The sequence below is a fragment of the Talpa europaea genome (assembly GCF_964194135.1).
Source record: "Talpa europaea genome assembly, chromosome: 11".
Lineage (NCBI taxonomy): Eukaryota > Metazoa > Chordata > Mammalia > Eulipotyphla > Talpidae > Talpa > Talpa europaea.
In genome coordinates, this window is record NC_140078.1 from 8,928,651 (window position 1) to 8,952,581 (window position 23,931).

Genomic DNA, 23,931 nt, shown 5'->3' on the forward strand with positions numbered 1-23,931 from the left:
TTCTATATTCAGGGAAATTTCTTAAGTTTTCCCTGCCAGCCCTTCTATTAAACTTTTGATCACCACTGTCATTCTTGCTTATCTCTGTGTGTTCCTTTCCCAATAGCCACCCCTTCTTATTTTATACACATGAGATTTCCTTGAATCTTTATAAAAAAATCACTCAGAATTTTTCTAAGTTCTGTTTTGTAAATTACCTCTCCTGTCATTTATGCAATTCATTTACCTTGACCTTGTTTTTTCATGCTGTTGGTTTTCCTCATTTTTCTGGTGATGATTATTTTTTAAAAAATATTTATTTATTGATGCATACAAGAACTGGGTGCAGGCCAGAGATGTGGAGGGTGAGAGGATTCACCAGAGAGAGAGTGGGGAGCAGAACAGGTAAACTGACTGAAATACACTGCTGAGGGGAGCAGCGAGCAAGACAGGAGGGGTCTGCTGTGCCATGTGGGCATCTCCTGGCCAGGGAAGAATCTGCACCGCAGAGGCTGCAGACAGCTTCACAGTGCGGCGCTCAACCTGCTGTGCCACCAGGGAGGCCCCTGGTGATCATTATTTCTAAGAAAAATGTAGAATATCTATGTAGCTGGTGTGTGGGGGCAACCATCACCTATTCACTCTGCCATCTTGAATGGGCTAGCTTAGAAAACTCTCTGTAGGTCAGGTCATATTTATACATTGGCATCTACCATGCTTTTCAAGGAAAAGAGAAGAATAGTGTCTAGAAAGTAGAAGGAAAAAAGCCAATTAGTGAAGGGAGTTTCAAAGCAATTAGCAAACTTGAGTGTTATTTTGTGAATTTTTCAGTTTAGTTATATGTACGTGTGGGTACGTGCAGGACCACCACGTAAATAAGCATTACTTGGTAAACAGTGTTTGAAAACTATTAATTTAAAGGAGAGGTCTGCGGTTTAAAAATGCCAAGTCCTGGTTTCTGTATCTATTCAAACCCCCTGTCCTCGAGCCTCAGCGGGTATGTTCCTGGAGCTTTTCTGTAGGACACCCTGGTTTGGGTCAGGTGGCTCCTTAGCCCCCGGCAGGGCAGTGGTCTTTCCTTGGGAACTTAAAATGGGGGCCCAGAAGGAAGTTCACTGTCTTTGGGTAGCTGTTGGCAGTTGTATGATCTGAAGGACAAGGAAGGCCCATCAGCAGAGAGAGAGGAACCGAGGAGTGAAAGGTGGAGAGACAACTCCAACTTAGCACTTTTCTAGGACCTGGTTTCAGTTAGAAGCAGAGTGAGGGGCTTGGAGAAGAACCGGGAAAGACATTCTTGGTTGGGGGATCTTAGCACCTTCCCTGTGGTGTGTGAGAGCAAAGGCATAAACACATCTCCTTGCCCAGCTACCTTTGGTTCCAGTATCTGTGGACACCTCTCTAGCACTGCCCTTGGGTGCTAAGAGGACCCCAGGATCCTCAAGATAAATCCTGTTTTGTCATTTAAGTGAGCTCAGGCTGGAGTCTGGCACCTGTAGCTGAAGGATTTTAATGAATACACACTTGGAATTTCCTTTTTTTCCACTTCTCTTTATAATTTCTCTCTTGTGGGCTTCAGATATTAACAAAACTGCCAAAGACTTAAGAGGTGTGACCCAGGCAAACCCTCCTCGCTGACATTAAGCACTGGAGTGAAACACAGCTCACACCTTTTCAACTTCTCTTGCCCAATGGTGTGCCTCAGAATTAAGGAGCAGATGTTTCCAGAATCATATCACCCCACAATCCTTGACTTCCATGTACTCCTCACCCCCTTCTCAGTTCAGTGAAAAATTGTCTCTCCACCCCCACTACTCCCCACCAGGACAGAAACCATATTAGGTGGCCATATAGTTAAAAAAGAATTATTAATGTATGTGTGGACGTGCCATAGCTTCAAGCTGGTAGAAAATATACTCAGGAATGGGAGAGAAGAAAGCAGGGAAAACGTGAAGTCAATATATTTTCTTCTAGTCTGTTTCGAAGGCCTAATGCCACTAAAGGGATTGTGTAAAGTCGCCGAAGTTTTGCAAGGTGGTGTGTGTGTGTGTGTGTGTGTGTGCGTATGAGTTTTAAGAATTAGCGGAAAAGCAAGTACAGAATCTCTTGGACTGTGAACAGTCCCATGAGCAGTGGGACTTGCTGAATGGCAGGACCCCAGGGTAGGTAGGGTGGCCAAGCTCTCAGAGGAAATTGCTTATAACACTTGTCATAAGCAACCAATCCAGCCTTACTAAAGAACAGTGACCAACTAGTACCACACTACTAATCAACAGCAACTAACTAGTACTTCCCTATGGGTTAGGAGTGACTAACCAGTACTTCCCTATTAGTCAACAGCAACTAACTGGTATTGTCATACTAATCAAAAGTGACTAACTAGTATTTCCCTACTAGTCAATAGTGACCAGTATTTCCTACTGGTGAAAAGTGACTAACTAGTATTGTCCTGCTAGTGAATGGTGCCTAACTAGTACTGCCTTACTAGTGTACAGCAGCTAATGAGTACAACTCTCCCAGTGAACAGAGGCTGACTAGTACAGGCCTACTGGCGAGCACTGGCTAAATGCCAGCCCCCTGGTTGGGCATCGCCTGTGTGCCCTCAGCATCCATCCTCCAACAAGTGGGCCTTTCTCTTCCCATGTGCGCTGTCGGTGGGCCCATCTGTCCAGGGCAGGCACGAGACCCATGCCTGGCAGGGGTTGCTGTCTCCGTGGACTCAGACACTGAGTCAAGAGGCACTAGATTCTCAGGGGGTTCAGCCTCCAGCAGATCCCAGCCCCCTGGGTCCCTCAGCACAGCCTTTCTTGCTGCTCTTTGCAACGTTTTTGGTTGCATCACGTCCTCACAGTAAATTCCTTTTTGGGCAAGTGGCCAGCACTGGTTTCTGTTGCATGCAGGGGACTGTAGCCAACACGCCAAGGTTCATCTTGCATGAGGATTTCTGCCCCACGTATGGCATGGAAACCTGAGCATGATGGCCTGGCCTGGGCAGGCACTGGCCACGAGGAAGGGGGCGGCGACCAAGCCACGCTGGACGTGAGAGACTTTGTTCTGCTCTCTGAGACCACTTGAACCCCAAGATTCTCATATTCTGGGAAAGGAGGGTCCCCAATAATGAGAGGCCATTACCTATTACCCCAGTGGGGGGGGGGGGACTCAGTGTCAAGTGACATGGACTTAAAGAAGTGATGACAGTGACGATCCTGAGCATATCCGAGTGGGGAGCTGCTGTGTAAGTCGAGCAGAATTCTGAACGGGGATGTGAGATGATGCGGATTTCTTGGCACGGACACAGGCTTGGCCAACACTACCTCAGCCCCCGGCACACTCATGCCAACAAGTGACTGCTTAGTGCAAAGGAAGCCAAACCAGCACCCACGCCCACTTCCTCCCTTGATAACAGTGCGTGTTGGGCATGCATTGAGCTCCGACTGCACCAGTGCTCCCCGCTCTCCTGCATGTGCTTCTCTGTTGGTTGGGGACATGTCAATGCTGACCATTCACCACTCACTTGCTTTATTATAATAAAAATGGGTGCATCCCTTGGACCGGTGGTTCTGTCTGGGCTGCACATAGGAATCACCAGGGGGAGCTTAAACTGATACGTAGGGTCCCGTCCTGGAATCCGGTTTAGAGGCTCTAGCATGCAGCTCGAGAAGGGTTTCTTAAAGCTTCGTGGAGATTCTCACGTGCAGCCAAGTGTCTGAGAAACTCAGACTCTAGAACGGAGGCATCTCATTGAAGCAGCCTCTCATGCCCAGGCACAGCACCAGCTGAGCCACACTGGCACCACCAGGGGATCCTTCAGCACTGCCTGCAATGTTTACTCCATGGCGGGCAGAGGAGGCGAGCACCTGCCACTCAGAAACCATCCCAAGTGATTCTCACACGGTGCCGGGGTTGAGATCCGCCCACCCTGACCCACTGGGAGGCTCCACTGCCCACTGTCAGCTTGACCCGGGGCTCTCAAAGTGTGGGCCCCACCCCAGCAGCAGCTGGAAACTTGCTAAAAAGGCAAATTCTCAGGCCCTGCTCCAGATCTGCTGAACTGGAAACTCTGGGGAATAGTGTGGGTTCATGAGGCCCCAGGGGAGTCTGCTCCTGCTTAAGCTTGAGATCCCCCTGGACCTGACTATCTTCTTCTGGGGTCACTCTTCAGGCCCACCACTGGGGTCACCCTAATTATTCCCTGCTTTCCCAGCAAGTGCTCTTTTCCCTGACACATCCCATTGAAAGGTCAATTCGCCCCCAGGTACTTGGGGAGAACTCTGTCCCCCGCCTCCTGTTTTGGACACATGGAGATGACATTCCCCCATCAAACAGAGGCAGTTTGAAGTTACCTCAATCTCATTGTCCCCAGCTGGGGAGGGGTCGCTGCTCCGTTTAGACCTGCCCCGGAGCTTGCCGTCCGAGGCCCGATGCGACCGGTCTGGGTCTCCCTCCTTTGCCGGCGTGGAAGGTCCATTGTGTGTGTTATAGTCGCCTGGGTGGAAAGGGAGGAGGGGCATATCAGGAGCTTTGCTGAGTGTCTCCTGCCTGGAAATAGCCACCAGAGCCATCTAACGCCCTGTGGCAGGGCCCGAGCCACGCTGGAGGTAAAGACAATGTGGAATCGAAATAGCTCGTGGGAGGCTCTTAAGCGGCCCAATCATCATCCATACATCCCACAAAGATTTAGTGAGCAGGGAAGTTCCAGGCCTGGTTCTCATGCACCTAAATTCCAGAGAGAGGAGAGAGACACCAGACAAACATGAAAACGCACGCTGGCAGGACATGTGTTACAGAGAAACTATGGCTGGAAGGCAGGACGTGGGGGTGGGGGAGGTCACTGGTCATCTGGGGCCGGGCAGGGGGCCTCATGGATAAGGACCCACCTGAGCCAGGATCTGGGCACAGTGTGGGTGGGGGTGCTGGAGGAACTGACAGTGGACAGAGTTTTCATTTCCCTCTCTCTGATGTCCTAAAATCCTAGAATCCCTAACAGAAGGAAGAAATGTCCTAGAATCCCTAAAAGAAGGAAGAAAATATTTATATGGAGTAGGATGACAAATGCTGCCACCTTTAGGAGACCCCTGTTGCTGGGGATAAGGGGCTGTGTGTGGGAGAATTCTCCACTTTCCTCTCCCTATGAGGCTTGCTCCATTCTCTATGAAAAGCAAGTCCTTTATGTTTTAATCCCATTTGAGAATGAAGTGGGATTATGCAGGCATGGAGCATCCCGCACAGGGGGCTACGGAGAGCTGTCATCTATGCTCTGAATCGGGTTCTGGCTGGGCTGGACAAAATTCTGGGGATCAGTGAGAAGCTGCTGGACACAAGGTGACCAAGGCATGTTTTAGACAGGAGTGATAAGAGGTTGCCAGGCTCATACCTTTGAAAGGTTGTCCAGTCACCCCAGACAAGTCCCTCCTGGGACTGAGGTCCCAAATCTAGAGTCCAAGTTGGGTAGTTTTTTAAGCACAGAAGTTTTAAAGACTTGGATTTTTGTTAGACTCTATTATCTTTATTTCACTAAAGAGGCCCCCGAGGTGATATAAGCCCTCCGTTAGACCCTGCACACTAGCGGGAGGGCCAGAACTAAAACTTGGGCCTGCCCTCCTCCCTGGAGTGACAGAAGGTAAGCCTAGAACCTCAGGGCCCCCTCCCACTTTCTCATTTTACAGCTGTTTGTTTTAGCTCCCAAATGGATCCTGCGGACTCCATCTCCCCTTCCATAATCCAGTTCTTGGCTCGTTGGGGGGAAAATGCTTTTGTCTAAAAATACTTGGCAATGGATTGATTTTTTTCCCTCCTCTGGAAGGACTATTTCCCTCCAAAACCCAAGGGACTAGCTTTGTTTATTTAATACTTATAAAACTTCTTAGCAGACTAAGGGCATAATAAGAAAAGACGTGATTTTGAATTGTCAGGCCTGCTGGGCGGTCTCCAACTCCCCAACATTTTCAGGATGCAGTCTTAAGGCTTCCCAAACATCTCTCTAGCAAAGACTTTCTTCAGGAGAACAGGAATAGACAGTAAATAAATTCACAGATGCTTCAGAGTCATGCAAATAAGGTTTATCTTGATTTACTTGGTAATTTCTAAGGTTATAGGGGCTTAGAAAACATTTGTTGTATACATTAAAACTCAGGCAAACTTTATTAAAAAGAGAGGGGAAAACCACTCACCTAGGAAAGGTCTAAATAAGCCGAACTGAACCCAGTTCATTAGGGATGCCCCCCACCTCACCAAGACAGTTCTTTCTCCAAACTTAGACAGTCTTAAGAATGAAATGTCAAAGTTCAAGGTCGCAGTCAGAGACAGAGGCTAGAGCAATTTATAGAAGGCTTTTTGGGAGTTATTTTACTCTTATCCTTAGTCCCTTTTAATGTTTTTACTTATTTATTTTAATGGCTTTATTGAGGCAAAACTGACAAATAATAGACCCCATATATCTAGAGTGTACAATCTGATAAATTTTCACATGTACACATCAGTGAAACCATCATCACAATCAAGATGAACAAATCCAGCACCTCCAAGAGCTTCCCTGTAACCCCGCTGGTCTCTTTCTCCTGTTCCCCTCCTCAGACAATCACGGATCTGCTTTCCTAGCAATTAACTTGCATTTTCTAGGGTTTTAAACAAATGGAATCACAGTCTGTGATAAATTTTGTAAGTTTTTGTCCTACAAGGAATTTGTCGATTTCATCTAAGGTGTCAAACTTACTGGCATGATATTGCTCCTAAAATTCAATTATCCTTTTTATATCTGTAAGGTCTGTAGTGACGTTACCTGTCTCATTTTATTGATAATGTGTGTCTTTTTTTCTAAATCAGTCTGTCTAGAGTTTTGTCAATTTTAGTGATCTCAAAGAAATTGTTTTTACTTTCACTGATCTTCTGTCTTGCCATACTGTTTTCAGATTCCATGGGTTTACAGTGAGATCTTTGTTATATCCCTTCTGCTTACTTTGGGAGTAATTTAGTCTTTTTCTAATTTCTCAAGGTAGAGGTTGATGTGTTTAGTTTGAAATCTTTCTTCTTTACTAATATAGAAAACTGGTGCTAATTAAATTTCCCTTTTGTTATTGTTTAGTAACAATTCATAGATTTTGATATGTTGTGTTTTCATTTTCATTAAGTACAAAATACTTTTTAATTTCCCTTTGACTTCTTCTTTGACCCAGGGTACCTTTAGTCAGGATTTTCAGAGATATAAAATCAATAGGATACACACACACACACACACACACACACGAGAGAAGAGAGAGAGAGAGAGAGAGAGAGAGAGAGAGAGAGAGAGAGAGATATCATTACTACTCTGTCTTTTTGTTGTATATGAGTCCTCAATGGACTGGATGATGCCTGCCATATAGTCTGTTGATTCTTTTGATTTAAACGTTAATCTCTTCTGGAAACAATCTCATCTTATTTCTGGAGCCACACCCAGAAATAATGTTTTACCAGATATTTAGGCATCCCCTAGTCTGGTCAAGTCAACATATAAAATTAACCACAGCACATGGGTTATTTAGAAGTATGTTATTTAGCTTAGACTATTAGGGAATTTTGCAGTAATCTTTCCATTATTTATTTCTAATTTAATCTACTGTTTTTGGAAACATACTTTTTATGCCTTGAATCCTTTTATATGTAATGAGATTTGATTTATGGCCCAGAATATGTCTATTTTGCTAAGTGTCTCATGCAGACTTAAAAACTGTATATTTTGCTGTTGTTGCTCTATGGAGCAGTCTATAGAGTGCTGCCTCTAGTCTTTTCCTTTCACTTTAGTTCCCTTCCCAGACAAATGACTAGAAACATTGCTTTTGTATCCTTCCAGAAATTTCATATGCAAATATGGGTATTAGATTATACTTACACTTAAAAAAAATCCCAAGATCACAGATGGGTATAATTCTGCACCTTGTTTTATTTTCACTTATCATAGTAAGTCAAAGAGTGCTCCATATCAGCAAAGATATGTCTACCTTTCTCTTCTAACAGATGTATAGTCTGATATTGGGGGATGTAGCATAATTTATTTAACCTGATTCCTGTTAATGGATATTTAGTTTTTTTTCCGGTTTTCTGCCATGACGATGGTACAACAAGTACTCTTTTACTTAAGCCTTTGTATCTATGTGGAAGTTTATCTTTAGGATAAATTCCTAGAAGTACAAAAGTTGGATTAGGGAGCACATACATTTTAAATTCTGTGAGATGTTGCCAAATTGCATGGAAGAGACTTCCAAGTTTTTTCTTGAGAGAGATTTGAAGAAATTCTCCTATTGACAAAGGGAGATGACCTAAGAAGTTCAAAAATAGCCTCCAACTTCTTTTTTGATAATTTCTATCATACTTAAAATTTTGAAAGAAAAAAGTCTTTAAGCAACCACTACTGATTTGTCTTTTCTCTTGAGTAATGTCAGATGTTGAGATTTTGCGCTCTGCATCAGCAAATTGTGCTCCAATCATGTGCAAATTGTTGGGGCTTCATGTAGCTGTTAATACATGTCAATGCAGATGGTGCTGCAGTGGGGTTGGGGCTGAGTGGAGAAGGGCATCAGGACACCGTATTCTGGCAGGGCAGAGTGAGCATGATCTGCCGGCAATATATAAACCTCTTGAGTCTCTGGAGTTCGGAATCAACCACTCAAGGAGACCCTGGATAATTTCAAAAGTGGAGTTTTTATGGGAAATTTTAAGAGGGTGCATGTATGTGTGTGTGCGTGTGTGTGCGTGTGTGCGTGCACGCACACGCGCACACACACACACACAGGCTTATATGCCCTTTCTTTATAAGAGACACTGGGGAAAAGAGGCAAGAGACCTCGATTATAGCTGACAATTATTTATGCCATTAGATTTTATGTGAGCTTGTTAGACACACAGTAAAAACCATCTCCACCACTTATTGTTGAACCTCAGACGAAGGGATAAATGAAGAACAGGGGGAAACGATAAAGACAAATTTCAAAGAGACACAATGAGCCTTTATGTTTGCTCCTGATGAGGAATAAAGATGACTTTCCTAGGTAGCCCAAATTCTTGGGAAGAAGTCTTTGGAATCCAGCTCACTACTGAATTATAGACAGTAGCCTCTACTTGAAAATTTCCTGTTTACATTTCCTTTCTGCCTTAATTTCTTATCAGTTTATTTTTTCGTGTGTCTCTTTTGCTGAAACCAATTTGGAGAAGCCACCTTCTGAAAAGCAGGAGGGCCAAACATATTTCTAGATTATGGCAGAAAAAATGTTTGTTAAATTTCGTACCTTCAAAGAAAGAAATTTGGAATTTGTCAAGTCGGTACTATGCTTTTGTTAAATAATCTGTGATGAAATCCCAATGACCAAAAGCAATGTTTAAGCCCTAAATGTTCTCAAAAGTTGACTTGATAATGCATAACCACATTGTACATTTGTCACCCAACCCAGGATAACTAACACGCCCACAGTGATGGAAAAAATAAGGGCTGAACGTAGCAGCTGCACCAACGACTCCAGGAAGTAGAGAGGTGTGTCTCCACTATTGCATTTTTCTAATCATCAGCCAATAAACATTCATTAAATGAATGCCACCACCATGCTGGCTTAGCTACACAAAGCCCCAGAACAGCAGAAGATTTCAGAAAAGAAGGAAAAAAGAAGACAACATAATATTTACTTTGCATTTGGACCTTCTACTTGATTGCTGTCATGCTATTTAATGGTAAGTCCAAATCAGTTCAGAAGAGAGAAGACACGTGTATAGCAGATTGACGGGGTGAATGGGTGGTGAGTCAGGGGCACCTCGCTAAGGGGCCAGGGCGTGGATTCTACTGCATGTTGCTCATGGGCTAGGTGGGATCTCCCTCGGGGTTGTGGACATCTTGTTTTTGCCCACGCAGTGTCCCTTCCATCTTGAGGTTACTGAGTTTCTTTGGGAAACCACCTCCCCTTCACTCTCACTCCCTGTGGCTTGACGGCTGTGGGCATGAGCTGCTGCCCCGCCCCAGCATTCCACTCCACTGGCCACAGAGCTTGGTTTGAGGGTGGGCATGTGGCATAAGCTGGGTCAGCGCAGCTTAACTGGGAGCTCTGTAGGGACTGTAGGAAGGAGCCAGAGCCTCTGGATGAGCAGCTGGGTGGAGCCCGGTGCAGCTGGCGGTCATCTTTGCCGCTGTAGGGAAGAGCCTGCCTAAGAGTGAAGTGAAACCCATAAAAATGCACAGCCAGAAGGAAGACAGAGACCAAGTCCAATACTTCATCTGAACTCCTGACTGTGCCCTGAGCCCCTGTACATCTCGGCGCAGACGTCTCAAAACGCCCTTTTGGCTAAAACTAGTTTGAATTGAAGGTTTTATCTTTTGAAGCCCAAAATCTTGATGAATAAGAGGGTTTCTTAGAATTGGAGTACCATGTGAAAGGTATGCACTCAAAGATTGTTTGAGGGATTCTAGAATTCCCGAGGGGTCCTCTTAGAGGGAGAACCCCAGTTTGAAGGCCTCTGCCCTTCTGTTCTCAAATGGTTTTCGATGACGTACTCAGCTGCGTGTGGCTGGTGGGGGAGAGGCCTGGGTCTGAATCCCAGCTCCACCAGCTCCACCGGTCACCAGCAGGTTACTTAGCATGCTGGTCATTCCTGGTCTTCTCTGGAAAAGAGGGGGCAACTGAAAACATTTTTTGAGGATTATGTATTTGTAGGAGTCTTTCTTTCTTAGATCAAGTACGTATTGCATTTTACTCTCAAAGGAAGGAGGGCCTGGAAAACAGCAGCTACTTAGTAAATATTTGTTGAGTCAGTATGGAAGTGAGAGATTAGAGGAGTGTGCACGGCTCGTGCTGGCCGATAGTGGGAAAGTGATAGATACTGGCTTCCTGTCCTCGAGGACCCGGGCGCGCCAACTCCGGGGCCTGTACCTGTCTACACGGGGCGGCCTACTCAGCTCAGCCAGCCTTTTTGCTTAGGAGTGTGGACCTAGAGGAGCACAGCTTCTTTCACAAGAGAACAGACAGGACTGTTAGGTGAAAATTCCATGGGTGCAATGACACACATACCCACACACACAGGTGCCAACAAAGCACATCTGGGGGCTGGTGCTGGCCCTTGAGTGGCCACTTCATTCCAGGTGAAATCTATGTCCGGTTCCTCCTCAATGGAAGAGCTTGGACCACAGCCATGAGCCACCAGGTGACAGTCATCGTACGTACCAGTCAGCGACTCAGAATTCTGGTTGGGGACGTTGTGCGAGGCTTCCTGAAGGACGTAGGTAGACGTGGAGAGCGGAGAGGGGCAGATGCTGCTGGCCGGGACGTAGGGAGGGCTGTAGGACGAGCTGTAATACTGGGAGTACTGGCTCTGCGGGAAGCCGGGGTAGGAAGGGTAGTCCTGGGAAGGGAGACACACAGGTAGTGAGGAAGAGGCCTTTCTGGGCGGGGCCTTCAGCTGGCCGCTCACACACTAGCGAGGGTCTCATGAGGTGGTGGGTCTGCTGGGTCTGTCTCTATCTCTCTCCTGCTAGAAGAGCTCCGTGAGGGCAGGGACTTTCCCGAGAAGCACAGCATCTGAGGCAAGGATTCAGGTGCACGTAGTGTATTTGGCAGGCAAAGGAGATACCCGTTGGAGAGCAGGGAAGTGAGACGGTGAAGGAGGGAGGGAAAGCAGACAGTTTGGGCTTCAGAGGCAGAGACTGGCCGCTGGAGGTGGGCGGGGCACCTGGAGGGACATGCGGTGGCACTGACCATGTCCATCTTGGCTGCTGCTGTATCTGGGACAGTGTGGAGCACACAAGGCCACTTCATGAATACTGGTGGCATCAGTGAACAAGTGAATGAATAATAAAGGCCACACACACACACCAGATGGGGGGTGTGAATATAGCAGCCATTACACAAAGTTAGGGATCCAGAATCTTCTATGAAGGAGTGTTGGAGAGTAAATTGAAGAATGCCAACTCTCTCAAGTTCTGCTTAAACCAAGCAGAGTCCAGTTAGCCCACAAGACTCAAATATCCTGCCCCACCGTCACCCTGACACAGTGCCTCACAACCCTGCAAGGAACTCACGGAAAGCTCAGTTTCCAGGTTCCTCTCAGACCAATGGAAACAGAATTTCTGGGGGGTGTTTAGAGAGTCTGTGGCTTTCTTTTTAAAGATTTATCTATACATACAAGAGCTGGGGTGCAGACCAGGGTTGTGGGGAGCAGAACAGGCAGATCTACTAAAATATACTGCTGAGGGGAGCAGCAGGCAAGACAGGAGAGGTCTGCTTTTCTTCTGGCCGGGGATCGAACTCGTGCTGCAGTGGCTGCTGCTGATATCTTCATAGTGCTGAGACTTAACCTATTGCGCCACCAGGGAGGCCCTGAGAGTCTGTGTTTTTCACAAGCTCCAACAGTAAAATGCACAAAAACCCAGAGTAAAGAGTCATACCTAAGAACTCTGTTTTATTTATCAGTATTTTAATCTATGTATCTAGAACCCTGAAAATAATAAAAAATTACACAGAACACTGCTCCTGTATACCAGGTGAAGTCACTTAGGCGCTTTAGTTTTCTCAAGAAACAGTACATTCCTCATATTTAAATGTGTTCAGTATTTCCAAAGCCCATCAACACCCAGCTACTTTTGGTTTGATGCTAGTCTGAAGGCATGGGAACCTCTCACTATGAGATAATTTTAGATGGACAGAAAGGTGCACCTTTAGTCCCTGGAGTCCCTCAGTTCATAGGTCAATTCTTAGCTCACTCTCTAAGTGAGACCAAGAGGATCAAACTCAGTCAGCCTTCATCTTCCCAGCAGTGCTTGGTTTGATTTAGCCAGTATCCATAAAGCCCCCACTGTGTGCCCCAACACTGGGATGCAGAAGTGAAGAGGGCAAACTTTTACCCTGGAGATGCTCACGGCCTGGTAAAGGGCACGTTTTCCTTTGTCTGACCCAGGTTCAGCAGCAGTGGGTGGGTTAGGCCCCGGTCAAGATGGAACATGTTACTATGGCATCTTGGAAATATTTTAGTAATTCCAATTTCTTTGCCATGAAACTCTGTCTTCCTAGTGGAGTGTTGCCCCACTGGTGCTGTGGGCTCCAAAGCCAGGGTGGGAGGCTGTGGGTGGGAGTCGTATTCTGGGTGCCCTGGCTGGGGGACTCCCAGGGACAAGTGCCTACCTGGTGCACACTTCCAAATCCGGCCGTGCTGGTGAGTCCGTTCGCTCCCTGGTACATGCCCGCCGGACCTGCGGGGAGGGGAACAGGGTTCAGATGGGGTTTCTGCCAGTCTGGGAGGAGGTGGAAGAGAAGGATGCAATAGAAAGGCAGGTCTTTGAGTCTGGAAACTGTGACCCTGGCGAGTTACCAAATCTCTCCAAACCTCATTTCTCTCAATTCATGCATAAAATAAGTAACACCTTCATCAAAGAATTGTGGTGAGAAATAAGTGAGACAGTGTGCACAACAGTTTCCGGGCTTCTATAATTTGGTTTCAAAAATTATGTTGATGACTGGATATAAAAAAACAAGTATCACTATTTCCCTCTTAGAAACAAGTATAGACAAACACTATAGGGGTTATCTGGAAAGTTCTTATGTAAAATTTCTTGTGCATTTGTAAGGTGTTATTATTACACACCTCACTATGAGCTAATGCATTCCTGTGATATTTTGTCCCTCATTTAATGGCTCTTTGGGAATTTTCCTCGGGTGACTGCTTTGCTATTTGTATTGTTCGCTAACTAGTGAGCAGCTTCTATGTTATATGTAATGGGGTTTGAAACACAAACGAAGGGAATTTACACTTAACAATATATGAACCTGGCATGTAAATATATTGAGTATCTGGACAGTCACCTGTGCTCATTTATTTTGGAAGGAAACCCTATACTAGTTGAGAATACAAACACACAGAAACAAGCAAAAAAAAGCAAAAACAATTAAGAAACTCTGGTACGTGTCCATAACACAAAATTGAGTTTTAGGTGCACAGCTCAGTGGCATTAAGTACATTCACTGTTGAACGGCCAGCAGTGTCCACCTCCGGACCTTTTTCACTTTGCAAAGCTGGAACTCAAGCCACTGAGCAGCCACTGAGCACTGAGGAAAATCCCCAAAGAGTCATTAAATGACCCTGGCCCCCTCTTCCTGGTCCCTGGGGGGGGGCACCCTTCTATTTTCTGTCTGGATTTGATGACTCTAGGAACCTCCTCTAATTGGAAACATACACTCTTGTCCCTTAATAGCTGTAGACTCTTTGAAGGATGAGTAGGGATGAATCGGGGGAAGAGAAGGGCCCAGGAACACGGCTGCCCTAGGCTCCCCCCATCCCCTCCCCCCTCCCCATTCCAGGGGAATTACCCAGAAGTGGTGAGCACAGAACTGGCCCATGCCAGTGTGGCGGGCTGGATCCCATTCTGCCCTCAGTGGCCTGCCCAGACATGTGTGGCAGAAGGTCCAGGCCAGGCTAGTCTATTTAAGGTCACTTTTGGGGCCCAGGTTACCATGGCAACTCTACCTGCTGCCGCTTAGGACCCCGCAGCCTGAGGAAGACTCCTGAAAGCAGTGTTTTCTCTCCCGATTTCTCAATTTCTCATCTCTTTTATGTCAGTCTTCTCAATGACGCCCCGGGGCAGGCTTGGAAACAAACAGACCACAGTCTCCTTCCTTGCTATTCTTTCTCCCAAACAGCCTCTTGTTTGTTTTCATTTTGTGACCCAGGGTCATCTGAAGAATGGACAGCTGAACAAACCGCAGTGTGCAAAGGCAGCCGCAGAGCCCCTGCAGGGAGAGGTCCGGCCCACGCCAGAGAGGGCCCAGGAGGGAGGGGGGCACACAGCCCCCGAAATCTTGTGCCACAGTATGTGGTTTGCAACGGACCCGCCTGGAGTTGGAATGTTAAACATGGACTTGTGCCTCCAGCAGGCTGGGGGATGCCCAGTGAGGGCTGGGCAGGGAAGGATGAGGTGAGGGAACATCCTCTCTTATGGTGATGGTGGCAGACCGTACGCGAGATTCCCCCAAATCTAGCTATTATTGCCTCTCTCTCATATTAGTAGAATCTCCTCTTTTAAGCTGGGTACAGGGTTGATCAGAATCAACACAACACTTCCCCAGCTTCCCTGGTGGCAGGTCTGTTCATGTGATGAGTTCTAGATAAGGGAAGAGGGAGATGTTAATGCATGTAATTTCCTGGCTGTGTCCCTAAAGGGCAAGGCAGGTCCTGAACAAGCACATCTTGGATCACACAGCTGAGCAACAAGACTGATGGAGTTTGGACGCAGTCACAGGGCAGATCTAACTGCCACAACAGTTTGGATTTTTATTTATGCACACAAGAGCTGGGGTGCAGGCCAGGACTGGGGGAGTGAGAGGATTCACCAGGGACAGAGTGGGGAGCAGAACAGGCAGATCTACTGAAATACACTGCAGACGGGAGCAGCAGGCAAGACAGGAGAGGTCTGCTGCACCATGTGGGTAGCTCCCTGGCTGGGGATCCAGCCCAGGCCGTAGTGGTGATAGCACTGAGACTTAACCCCATCAGGGAGACCCAGTTTGCACTTTTAGGTGGGAAAGAAATATATTTCTTTCTTGTTGAAGATAGTGTTGTTTTTTTGAATTGTTATGAAAAACTGCTATCTTTTTGGGGGCTGTTTGGTTTTCTTGTTTGTTTTTTTTTAAATATTTATTTATTTATGCATACAAGAACTGGGGCACAGGCCAGAGGTATGTGTAGGGCAGAGAGGATTCACCAGAGACAGAGTGGGGGGAAAGAACAGGTAGATTGACTAAATACATTGCTGAGGGGAGCAGCGGGCGAGTCAGGAGAGGTCTGCTGTGCCATGTGGGTAGCTCCCTCGCTGGGGATCAAACTCGTGCTTCAGTGGCTATGGACGGCTTCATAGGTTGTGTCTTAACCCCCTGCGCCATCAGGGAGGCCCTGGTTTTCTTCGGTTTTAAGCAAAGGCAGACTCTTAGTGCCTGGCTCAGAAGAACAGTTTTTAAGTGGATGTTCATTCATTCATTCATTCATTCAATCATTCAACAATTCAATTCCCAGTGATGTACTCAATATTACTGTGTCAGGAACAGCTCTAAATATGGTGGTAGGAGGTGGATGCTTATGTTCAGAAGGAACAACAGAATACAATTAAGTGGAGAGATACACAAGGAGTTGGATCATTCCAAACACAGCAACAATGCAGTGATTCATGAATGCAGCACAGCTGAAACGTGGGCTGCAGACAGCCGCCTGCCCACACATTACTACCAGCCCTCCATGAGGAGGATTCCCATAAAAATGTAGGAATCAAGAGCCAGTGTCTGCTGAAACTGGTAATAAAAAAATCAGGGCTTTTAATTTGGATGTCTTTTGAAATATCTCATTGCTTATCAATCTTTTTAAATTATTGCCACTCCATTTTCTCCTTCCTACCTCCCCTCTCTAAAAATTTAATATTATAGATATAATGTCTCTCTCTCTTGCTCCCTATATATATGAAGGAAGATGGATTTTCTTCAGGATAAGGAGGAATTCTCCTGGATAGAGAAGGGCAAAAGGGAAGGGAAAAGAGTGGGTGGAGAAAGTGATTGAGAATGTACAAGGAAAATAGAGGGACTCTATTTTCTGAATCTACATGCAGTTGGTAAGCTGAAAGATGCCCAAACCCAAGTGGCTGTGTGCAATGGGTGTAAGATAGGCAGCACACAAAACCTTACAGGTCCAGCAGGTGAGGGAGGTGAGGGAAGGAGTTGGTGCAGGCACAATGATAAATGGAGACTGACAGAGAGCCTCACTATTGGGACACAATAGGGAGCGGTGGGGCTTGTGGCAACCTGAAATGCATAATTTCTATCCAAGGAAGTAGCAGTTAACGACAGACACTATTTGGCTGTCCAAAAACTCATTCTCAATTCCTTTCACCTTGCTAGCTTTTCTACTAGCTTTCCCTGTCCCCTAAGCTTCAGGATGGCCATGTAATCTAGTTTTGGGCAGAGGGGCTTTTGGAAAAGACTTTTCTTTTATTCCCTTCCCCTTCTCCCCAGGTTTTCTCCAATCGTGTAAGAATGTGACTGGGGATATGGCAGCCAGCTTGAGACATGAGGTCACGAGCATAAATGTAAAAGGCCCCACAAGCTGAGGCTGAAGGAGAGAAAGGGCGAGAAGCTGTCCCTTGAAGATAGTCAAGCTGCTAAACCAACCTCGGGGTCCAGAATTCTTGTTAAACACACAGTAAATGTTATGGGTTAAGATAACACTAATTGAGCTTTTTGTTGCTTGTGGGTAAAAGCATTCCTAACCAATAGGCTACTCAACTACAGCCAACTTCTGTCACCTGGAAATCTGAGTCTAGTGTAGTGAGGGCTCCTGATTTGTTCAAGAGAAGTCAGAAATCTGGATCTGCACATGAAATTTACCATTTTTTAAATGTAGCAACAAATAGAAATGGGCAGGACAAATCAAAACAAAGAATGTTTGCAGGCTGGATGTGGCCTGTGGGTTTCCAGTTTCTGACCCTGGTCTAGGATACAGAACCACCAGAGACGCCTGTGCCCACAATGGGCACAGTGCCAGTGGGGTGTTGTGGTGTCAGGGGATGGTTATCAGGTCCTCTGTCCGTCTTTGGAGCCCAGATTGCTGCTGAGAAAGGGCTAATGTGCTGTCTCACATGTCTTTAATTCACCTTTCCCTGGTGGCTGGAGACTATACTGGTTGCTTTCTGCAATTCCTCCCTTTTTCAAGGAGCTGGTGACAGTCACCACGAAAACCTCCCCTCTCTCTCCTGGATCAAGCTCAGCCCTAACTAAATTAATCCAAACCCTTGGAAGCATCTCAGTTACTGGAACTGGATTAGCAACTGGACAAATAATAAATAATAATAATCAGAGCCTCCATTTATTAGCACTTACTTATCTCCCCCAGGCTAGTCATTTTACAGGTATTATCTTGTTTCATCTCCACCACAATCCCAGCGGAGCCGGGTTCAAGCCCAGGTCGGCCCGATTCCCAAGCCCAGGCTCCCGGCCAGCGAGCAGCCTGTGGGCTGAGGCACAGGTTACGGCTTGCCTCTGCTGCTGTAGGCCAACCTGATCTCACTGTCACCCCAGCTGCTACATGCCACCCTGAGCAGTGCAAAGAAAGCCGTACACCCGATCCCAGCGAACAGCACCCATCACTGGTGTTCCTTGCTTGGGAGTCAGCTTACAATGTCCTTGCCTGCAGTGGCCCCCCAAACCTGTGTTCATTCATCTCAGTGAGGTCTTACGATGCCAGTACTAATGTAGAATTGCTGAAGTACAAGACTGCACGTGAAAAGGGTCTGGATACCTAACTGGGAGGTGATATAAAAAGCAGCAGATCATGCACAAAATGCAAAAGCCACAAGTAGGCAGAGCTGGCGACCTGTTACGTAGCCCCGCCTCCCTGAGTCCCCAACCATGACACGGGGACAGAGGGACAAAGCACGGATCCTGAGGGGTCCTTTCTCTGCTCTTATTGAACAGACTACAAAATGGTGACAGCAAAGACTTGGCAAGTCCTCGTCCTGCCCTTCACCAGCTGTGCCATTCATTCGGGCACTCACTCATTTGTTCAGCAAATATTTACTAGGTGCATAAATTGTACCAAGATTTCTATCTTAAGAAAGTCCTGGCTCCTGTTTTCTTGGATCTCAGTCTCTGGAAAGGAGTGGAAGACAGCAGAATCCACATGTGCCTGTTATCGGCCCCAATGACTGTGGGTGAGAGGCTCACATATCTAAGCCTCAGTTTCCCCACTTGTAAACCAGAACCACACCTAGTTTATTTGGTTCATTGTGAGGATTCTATGAGATAAGATATACAAAGGGCAGAGCCAGGCACATAGTGTTCTGTGGATGGGAGCTGTGATGATCCTTCCTTGTGCATTAAAAATCTCCACAGGCGGTGTCAACATGTGAGTACTTCACTGATGCACCATTTAAAAAAATATTCATGGGAATAAAACATCCAGGGAAGGTTAAAAAACAAAACCCAACAACAACAACAACAAAAAAAAAAAATAGAAAAAAACAAACCAAACAATTTGGATAAGACCAGGGAGCAGATCCCAAACGAAAACAAAGGCTTCTGGGGGCTCAGATGAGCTCAGCTCTGAGATGACAGGGACAGACGTCTGTATGTCAGGCAGGGAGGCGTCCACATCTGTCCGGCTGACACTGTGTTGTCCAGCCCGTCTGGCCGTCTTAACAAACGTGCGCCCAGCGTCTGTCCTCCGCATCTTTGCCCCACGTGGAGCACAGTCCACATCTGTGTCCAATCAAGCCGGTGGCTAAATGTCACAATACCCTCATTCACAGGTAGCATAAAGCACATTTAACTGGTAATAAAACAAGCCGCATTCCAGAGCATGCCATTTCAGATAGGCTGCCCTGTCACTGCGTCTCTGCCACACGAGCGGGGATGACGCCGGGGCAGAGATGGGAGGGCACAAGGAGGGCAAGAATGCTGCAAGGGGAACGCGGGGCATGTGGGTCCACACATGCTAGTGCGGAAGGACGTCCAGTGTGCGGTGCTGGGGAAAACAGGCAGGCTGCAGAATCGTGATGCTGCCCTGAGCACACATGAGACTAGACACTGATGCCTGCTAATTTCAGTTACGTCAAGGCTTGATAGGAGGGGTCACGGAGGGCTCCTGAGAGGAGGTGGCAGTGGGGCAGAAGGCAGCCATATGAAGATCTGGAGAGAGAGCACCCCAGGGTGGGGGCACAGCCAAGTGTCAAGGCCCTGAGGTGGGAGGAACGGAAGAAGGTAGAGTGGGGTGCAGAGAATGGTGGGGGCCGTGTGCACGCTGAGACCAGAGAGGTCTTCAGGGGTCGAGTTACACAGGGCTTACTATTGGCTTCCTATCTACCATGGTTGCTTAATGATATCTCTCTTGAGAGTAGATGAGCTCTCAAGGCTTGGCATTTATATGATCACCTCTTCCCGAAAGAGAGAACATACCCATTTTTCACTGACCAGATATGCAAAAAATGTCTCTTAGAAGAATAGCTGGAAGATGGAGCCATCATCTCGATGCCTCTCCCCTCTCTCAGATCTTTTTTTTTTTTTTTTAAGATTTATTTATTTATACAAGAACCGGGGTACAGGCCAGATGCCGGGAGGGTGAGAGGATTCACCAGAGACAGAGCGGGGAACAGAACAGGCAGACTGACGAAATACACTGCTGAGGGGAGCAGCGGGCGAGACAGGAGAGGTCTGCCGTGGCATGTGGGACCCTCGCCGGCCGGCCAGGATCGAACCGGCGCTGCAGAGGCTGCAGACAGCTTCACAGCGTGGCGCTCAACTGCCTGCTCCACCAGGGGAGGCCCCCTCTCTCAGATCTTAATGTCATCATCGGTTTCTGTGAATAAGGCCTCATACACACCCATCTAGCCACTTTCCCCATCTCCACCGCCACCTCTTGCACATGTCTGGGGTCTCTTTGCTGAGGGACTGTCTCGTCTCCTCGCTGATCTCCCTGCTCTGCCGACCCTGGTTCTACCCTCTGCCCTTAGGACTGCCCAGAGCCCTTTCCGCCCCTTTGGAAATCATCTCCCATATTTGGTAACAGTGATTATCCATCTCGTTCCCTTTAGGACGTGGGGCCTTTGTCTTCTAGTCACTGTTCTATGCCCAGTTTCTTAGGAGAGTAGGCAGCACATGGCTCCCTGCAAATGATTTTGGGGGAAAAAAAAGAAAAAAAAGCAATGCCTGGTTTCTTGGATTTCTGGTACCCAGTACAGTCCCTGGCACACAGCAAACCTTCAATAGCTATTTATTGGACAAACAGGTAAAAACATAAATGTTGGCCTCCCTGGTGGCTCAAGGGGTTAAGTACCACAGTATGAAACAATCTGCAGCCTCTGCAGCATGAGTTCGATCCCCGGCCGGCCAGGGAGCAACCCACATGGCACAGCAGACCTCTCCTGACTCACCCGCTGCTCCCCACCAGCTGTGTATTTCAGTCAGTTTGCCTGTTCTGTTCCCTGCTGTCTCTGGTGGATCCTCTCACCCTCCACACCTCTGGACTGTACCCCAGCTCTTGCATGCATAAATAAATAAATCTTTAAAAAAATAAAAAAAACAAGCAAAAAACATAAATGAATTGCCCTTAGTAATAGTTTCTGCTATTACTCTAACCAAGTGTGAAGTCCCTTATGTTGGTTATCCTAATTTAGAACCCACCCGACAAGGAGAGTAACAGAGCAAAGAAGGTTCTCTTGTGGCCCCACTTGAATCGTTTCACGGCTTACTGAGCACCTACTATGTGCCAGTCTGTCCTAAGCACTAAGGACAGAGCAATGGGCAGGGAGCTAACATCCTAGTGTGGAGAGGCTGAGAGTGAATGCCTGGGTCAGAGAAGGCCTCAGATGGTGCTAGAGCGTGGAACTAGCAGGGCAGGGGTGGGTCAGGAAAGGCTCCACATTTGAGTAGAGATAGACAGAAGGTGAGGTTGAAGCCCAGAGTGGTTAAGCAACTTGCAGCATCTAACTCAGCAATTCCAAGCGGCAGAGCTGGGATTTAAATCCAGGCCTTCTGACCCTGGGCCTATTGTTTTTCATCATATTGTGCTTCCACCTCCAACCTACTGGAATTTCCATCCCTCTGAAAGTGTCATGAACAGTTTTGGAGGGTGTCTGAGTTCCCTGTCTTCTCCCCAGTGCACCCCAAACAGGGGTCTGCTTCCTCCACCCCAGGTGGCTGCCTGCTGGGCTGTTACTCTCAAGTGCGGGGTGCCGGCTACAGGCCCACAGGAATCTGTGGTCAGAATGCCCCGGCGGCTAGCTCTCAACAAGGGGGAGGTCTGCTGGAGGTCGGGGGGCTTGCCCTGGGACAAACGAGGCCAACATCTAGGTGACGGTCCCATAGGCCAGGCTAGGGCCTCTGGTCTAAAGTTTCCTGGCAGTAAAGACAACCTTCTCCAAACTGATACTTTTTTTCAAATAGCGAGGTCAAGTGCTCACCAAAATGACCTCCAATCCTTGGATGCCTCACAAGCTCACAAATCCTGCATCTGTCTGATTTGACGGGGCTGAGAGCCTTGTAAAGGCCGCCTGTTCTCGGGAACTAGTGCAGGAGTGCCCGCCTGCTCCCTGCGGATGTCAGCCTCACCCTCTCCTTACGCAGCTGCCTGTTTCAAGTGTTTGCCATTAGGAATGAGGTTCTTCGCAGACCTGTAAATTCCAAGTGGGTCCATCTAACGCACCCCTGGAGGATGTGGGAATAAGTTATGCAAAGGCCACCACTTCCCTTAAGATGTCTCCCCCTTTGAGATCAAAGCCGGCCCGTCCTTGGTCTTAACAGCCATAATTCACTCCTTGCCCTAAAACCTCATGTTGCTTTTAAAGATTTGATGGTCCGAGCAGCTGCGGGCCTGGGCTTTCATCTCTGTTGGTTTATTTCCCTTCTCTGGTCATCCCTTCCTATCCCTGTAGCTGAAATGATTACTGAAGGGCCTGAATTGGGGCGTTGTCTCTCCCCACTCCTGCCATCACCAGAGAGGGATTTCCAGCCTTGCTGAACACTCAGGGGTGAGGTGTTCACATTTGCAGAGCACATCCTGTGTGTCAGGTTAGCCCCAGGGATCGAGGGGGCTGCCGACGAGTCCAGCTGAACATTTTGTTTCTATTTCCTTCTCTCGCCACACAAGGAAAGCATTTAAACCAAAGGGCTATAGGGCATGGACTCCAGATCAAGGTCAACATCACCGGTAATAAGGCCGACTGATATCATGTAGCCCCATAAGGTGCACCGAGGGGACGACATCGCTGTGTGGTCTCTCTCCCCGAACACATAAGCTCTGTTGGATCATGAGGAACGGCAGACGCACCCAGATGGAGGGTACCCCACCGCAGGCCTGGCCGGTCTTGGCCAAAGTGTCAAGGTGATGAGACAGTGAGGGCCAGTGCAGGTGGAAGACCTGGATCGGCTCCTGGCACAGAAAGTTGAAGGTTTGTGGAAACTTGGGAAGGTCAGGTATCACCTGGAGCTCAGTTAACAGCACTTGCTACGGTTCATTTCTGGGCTGTGGCCACTGTGCTACATGTTCGCATTAGGGGAAGTTGGGTGAAGGATATTCAGGTGACTTGATGTGCTAGTCTCTCCATACTATCTGTGACACTTATTTTAAGACCAAAACCTACTTTTTTTTTTTTTTTAAAGATTTATTTATTTATTTATTTATTTATACAAGCACTGGGTACAGTCAGAAGCATGGGAGGGTGAGAGAATCTGTCAGAGCAGGGAGCAGAACAGGCAGACTGACAAAGTACAATGCTGAGGGGAGCAGCGGGCAGGGTAAGAGAGGTCTGCGCGCCATGTGGGACCCTCCCTGGTGGCCGGGGATCGAACCAGCGCTGCAGAGACTGCAGCCAGCTTCGCAGCCCAGCGCTCAACTGCTGCGCCACCAGGGGAGGCCCCAAGACCAAAACCTACTTTAAAACAAAAAGTTAAATGAAAAAGGAGACAGAATTCTGAAGGGCAGAGCTTGAAACGGCTGTGTCTTGACTACACCATCCCCTGCAAGTCATTTGACCCCTCTGGGCCACAATCTCTCCATCTGCAAAAAGAGTGTTAAAATAGCACTGATCTTACAGGGTCACCATGACAATCAAATGAATTAATATGCATGATGTGTGGGGAACTGTGCCTGGTGCTCAGAAATGCAAGTGCAAATGTTATCCAAGGTTGGAATCATTATTCTTGTAACTATGACTTCTGCTATTTTTCTTATGTTGGGAGAGAATGAAGTAAAACATGCACAGCAATTCACTGCCCTCTATCAGCTTCCCAACCTATTCCATCCCATCAAATCTGCCAGGGAGCTGAAGCACAGTATTTTAAAAACTTACCACATGGAATAATTTCACCTAAAAATGCAGATTTTGATCTACTCTTGGGACAAAGAAATGAGGGAAGCTCTGAAAAATTGGGTCTATTTTCTCATATGCAGTCATATGCTAGAAATCAGTAGTGGCTGATT

The 23,931-nt window shown here is 47.3% G+C and overlaps 1 protein-coding gene across 3 annotated transcripts in view; it reads right to left on the reverse strand.

The window, feature by feature from the left end:
* The window catches only part of EYA2 (EYA transcriptional coactivator and phosphatase 2), a gene marked incomplete at its 3' end in the record, with an annotated part of 128,396 nt that overhangs the window by 59,339 nt on the left and 45,126 nt on the right, over positions 1-23,931 (reverse strand). For all 3 annotated transcript variants that reach the window (XM_084247047.1, XM_084247048.1, XM_084247046.1), the window contains exons 5-7: positions 13,107-13,174; positions 11,154-11,331; positions 4,320-4,462 (exon numbers count right to left, since the gene is read on the reverse strand). In XM_084247047.1, the coding sequence (XP_084103173.1) occupies positions 4,320-4,462; positions 11,154-11,331; positions 13,107-13,174 (389 nt within the window). The remainder of the gene's footprint in view (positions 1-4,319; positions 4,463-11,153; positions 11,332-13,106; positions 13,175-23,931) is intronic.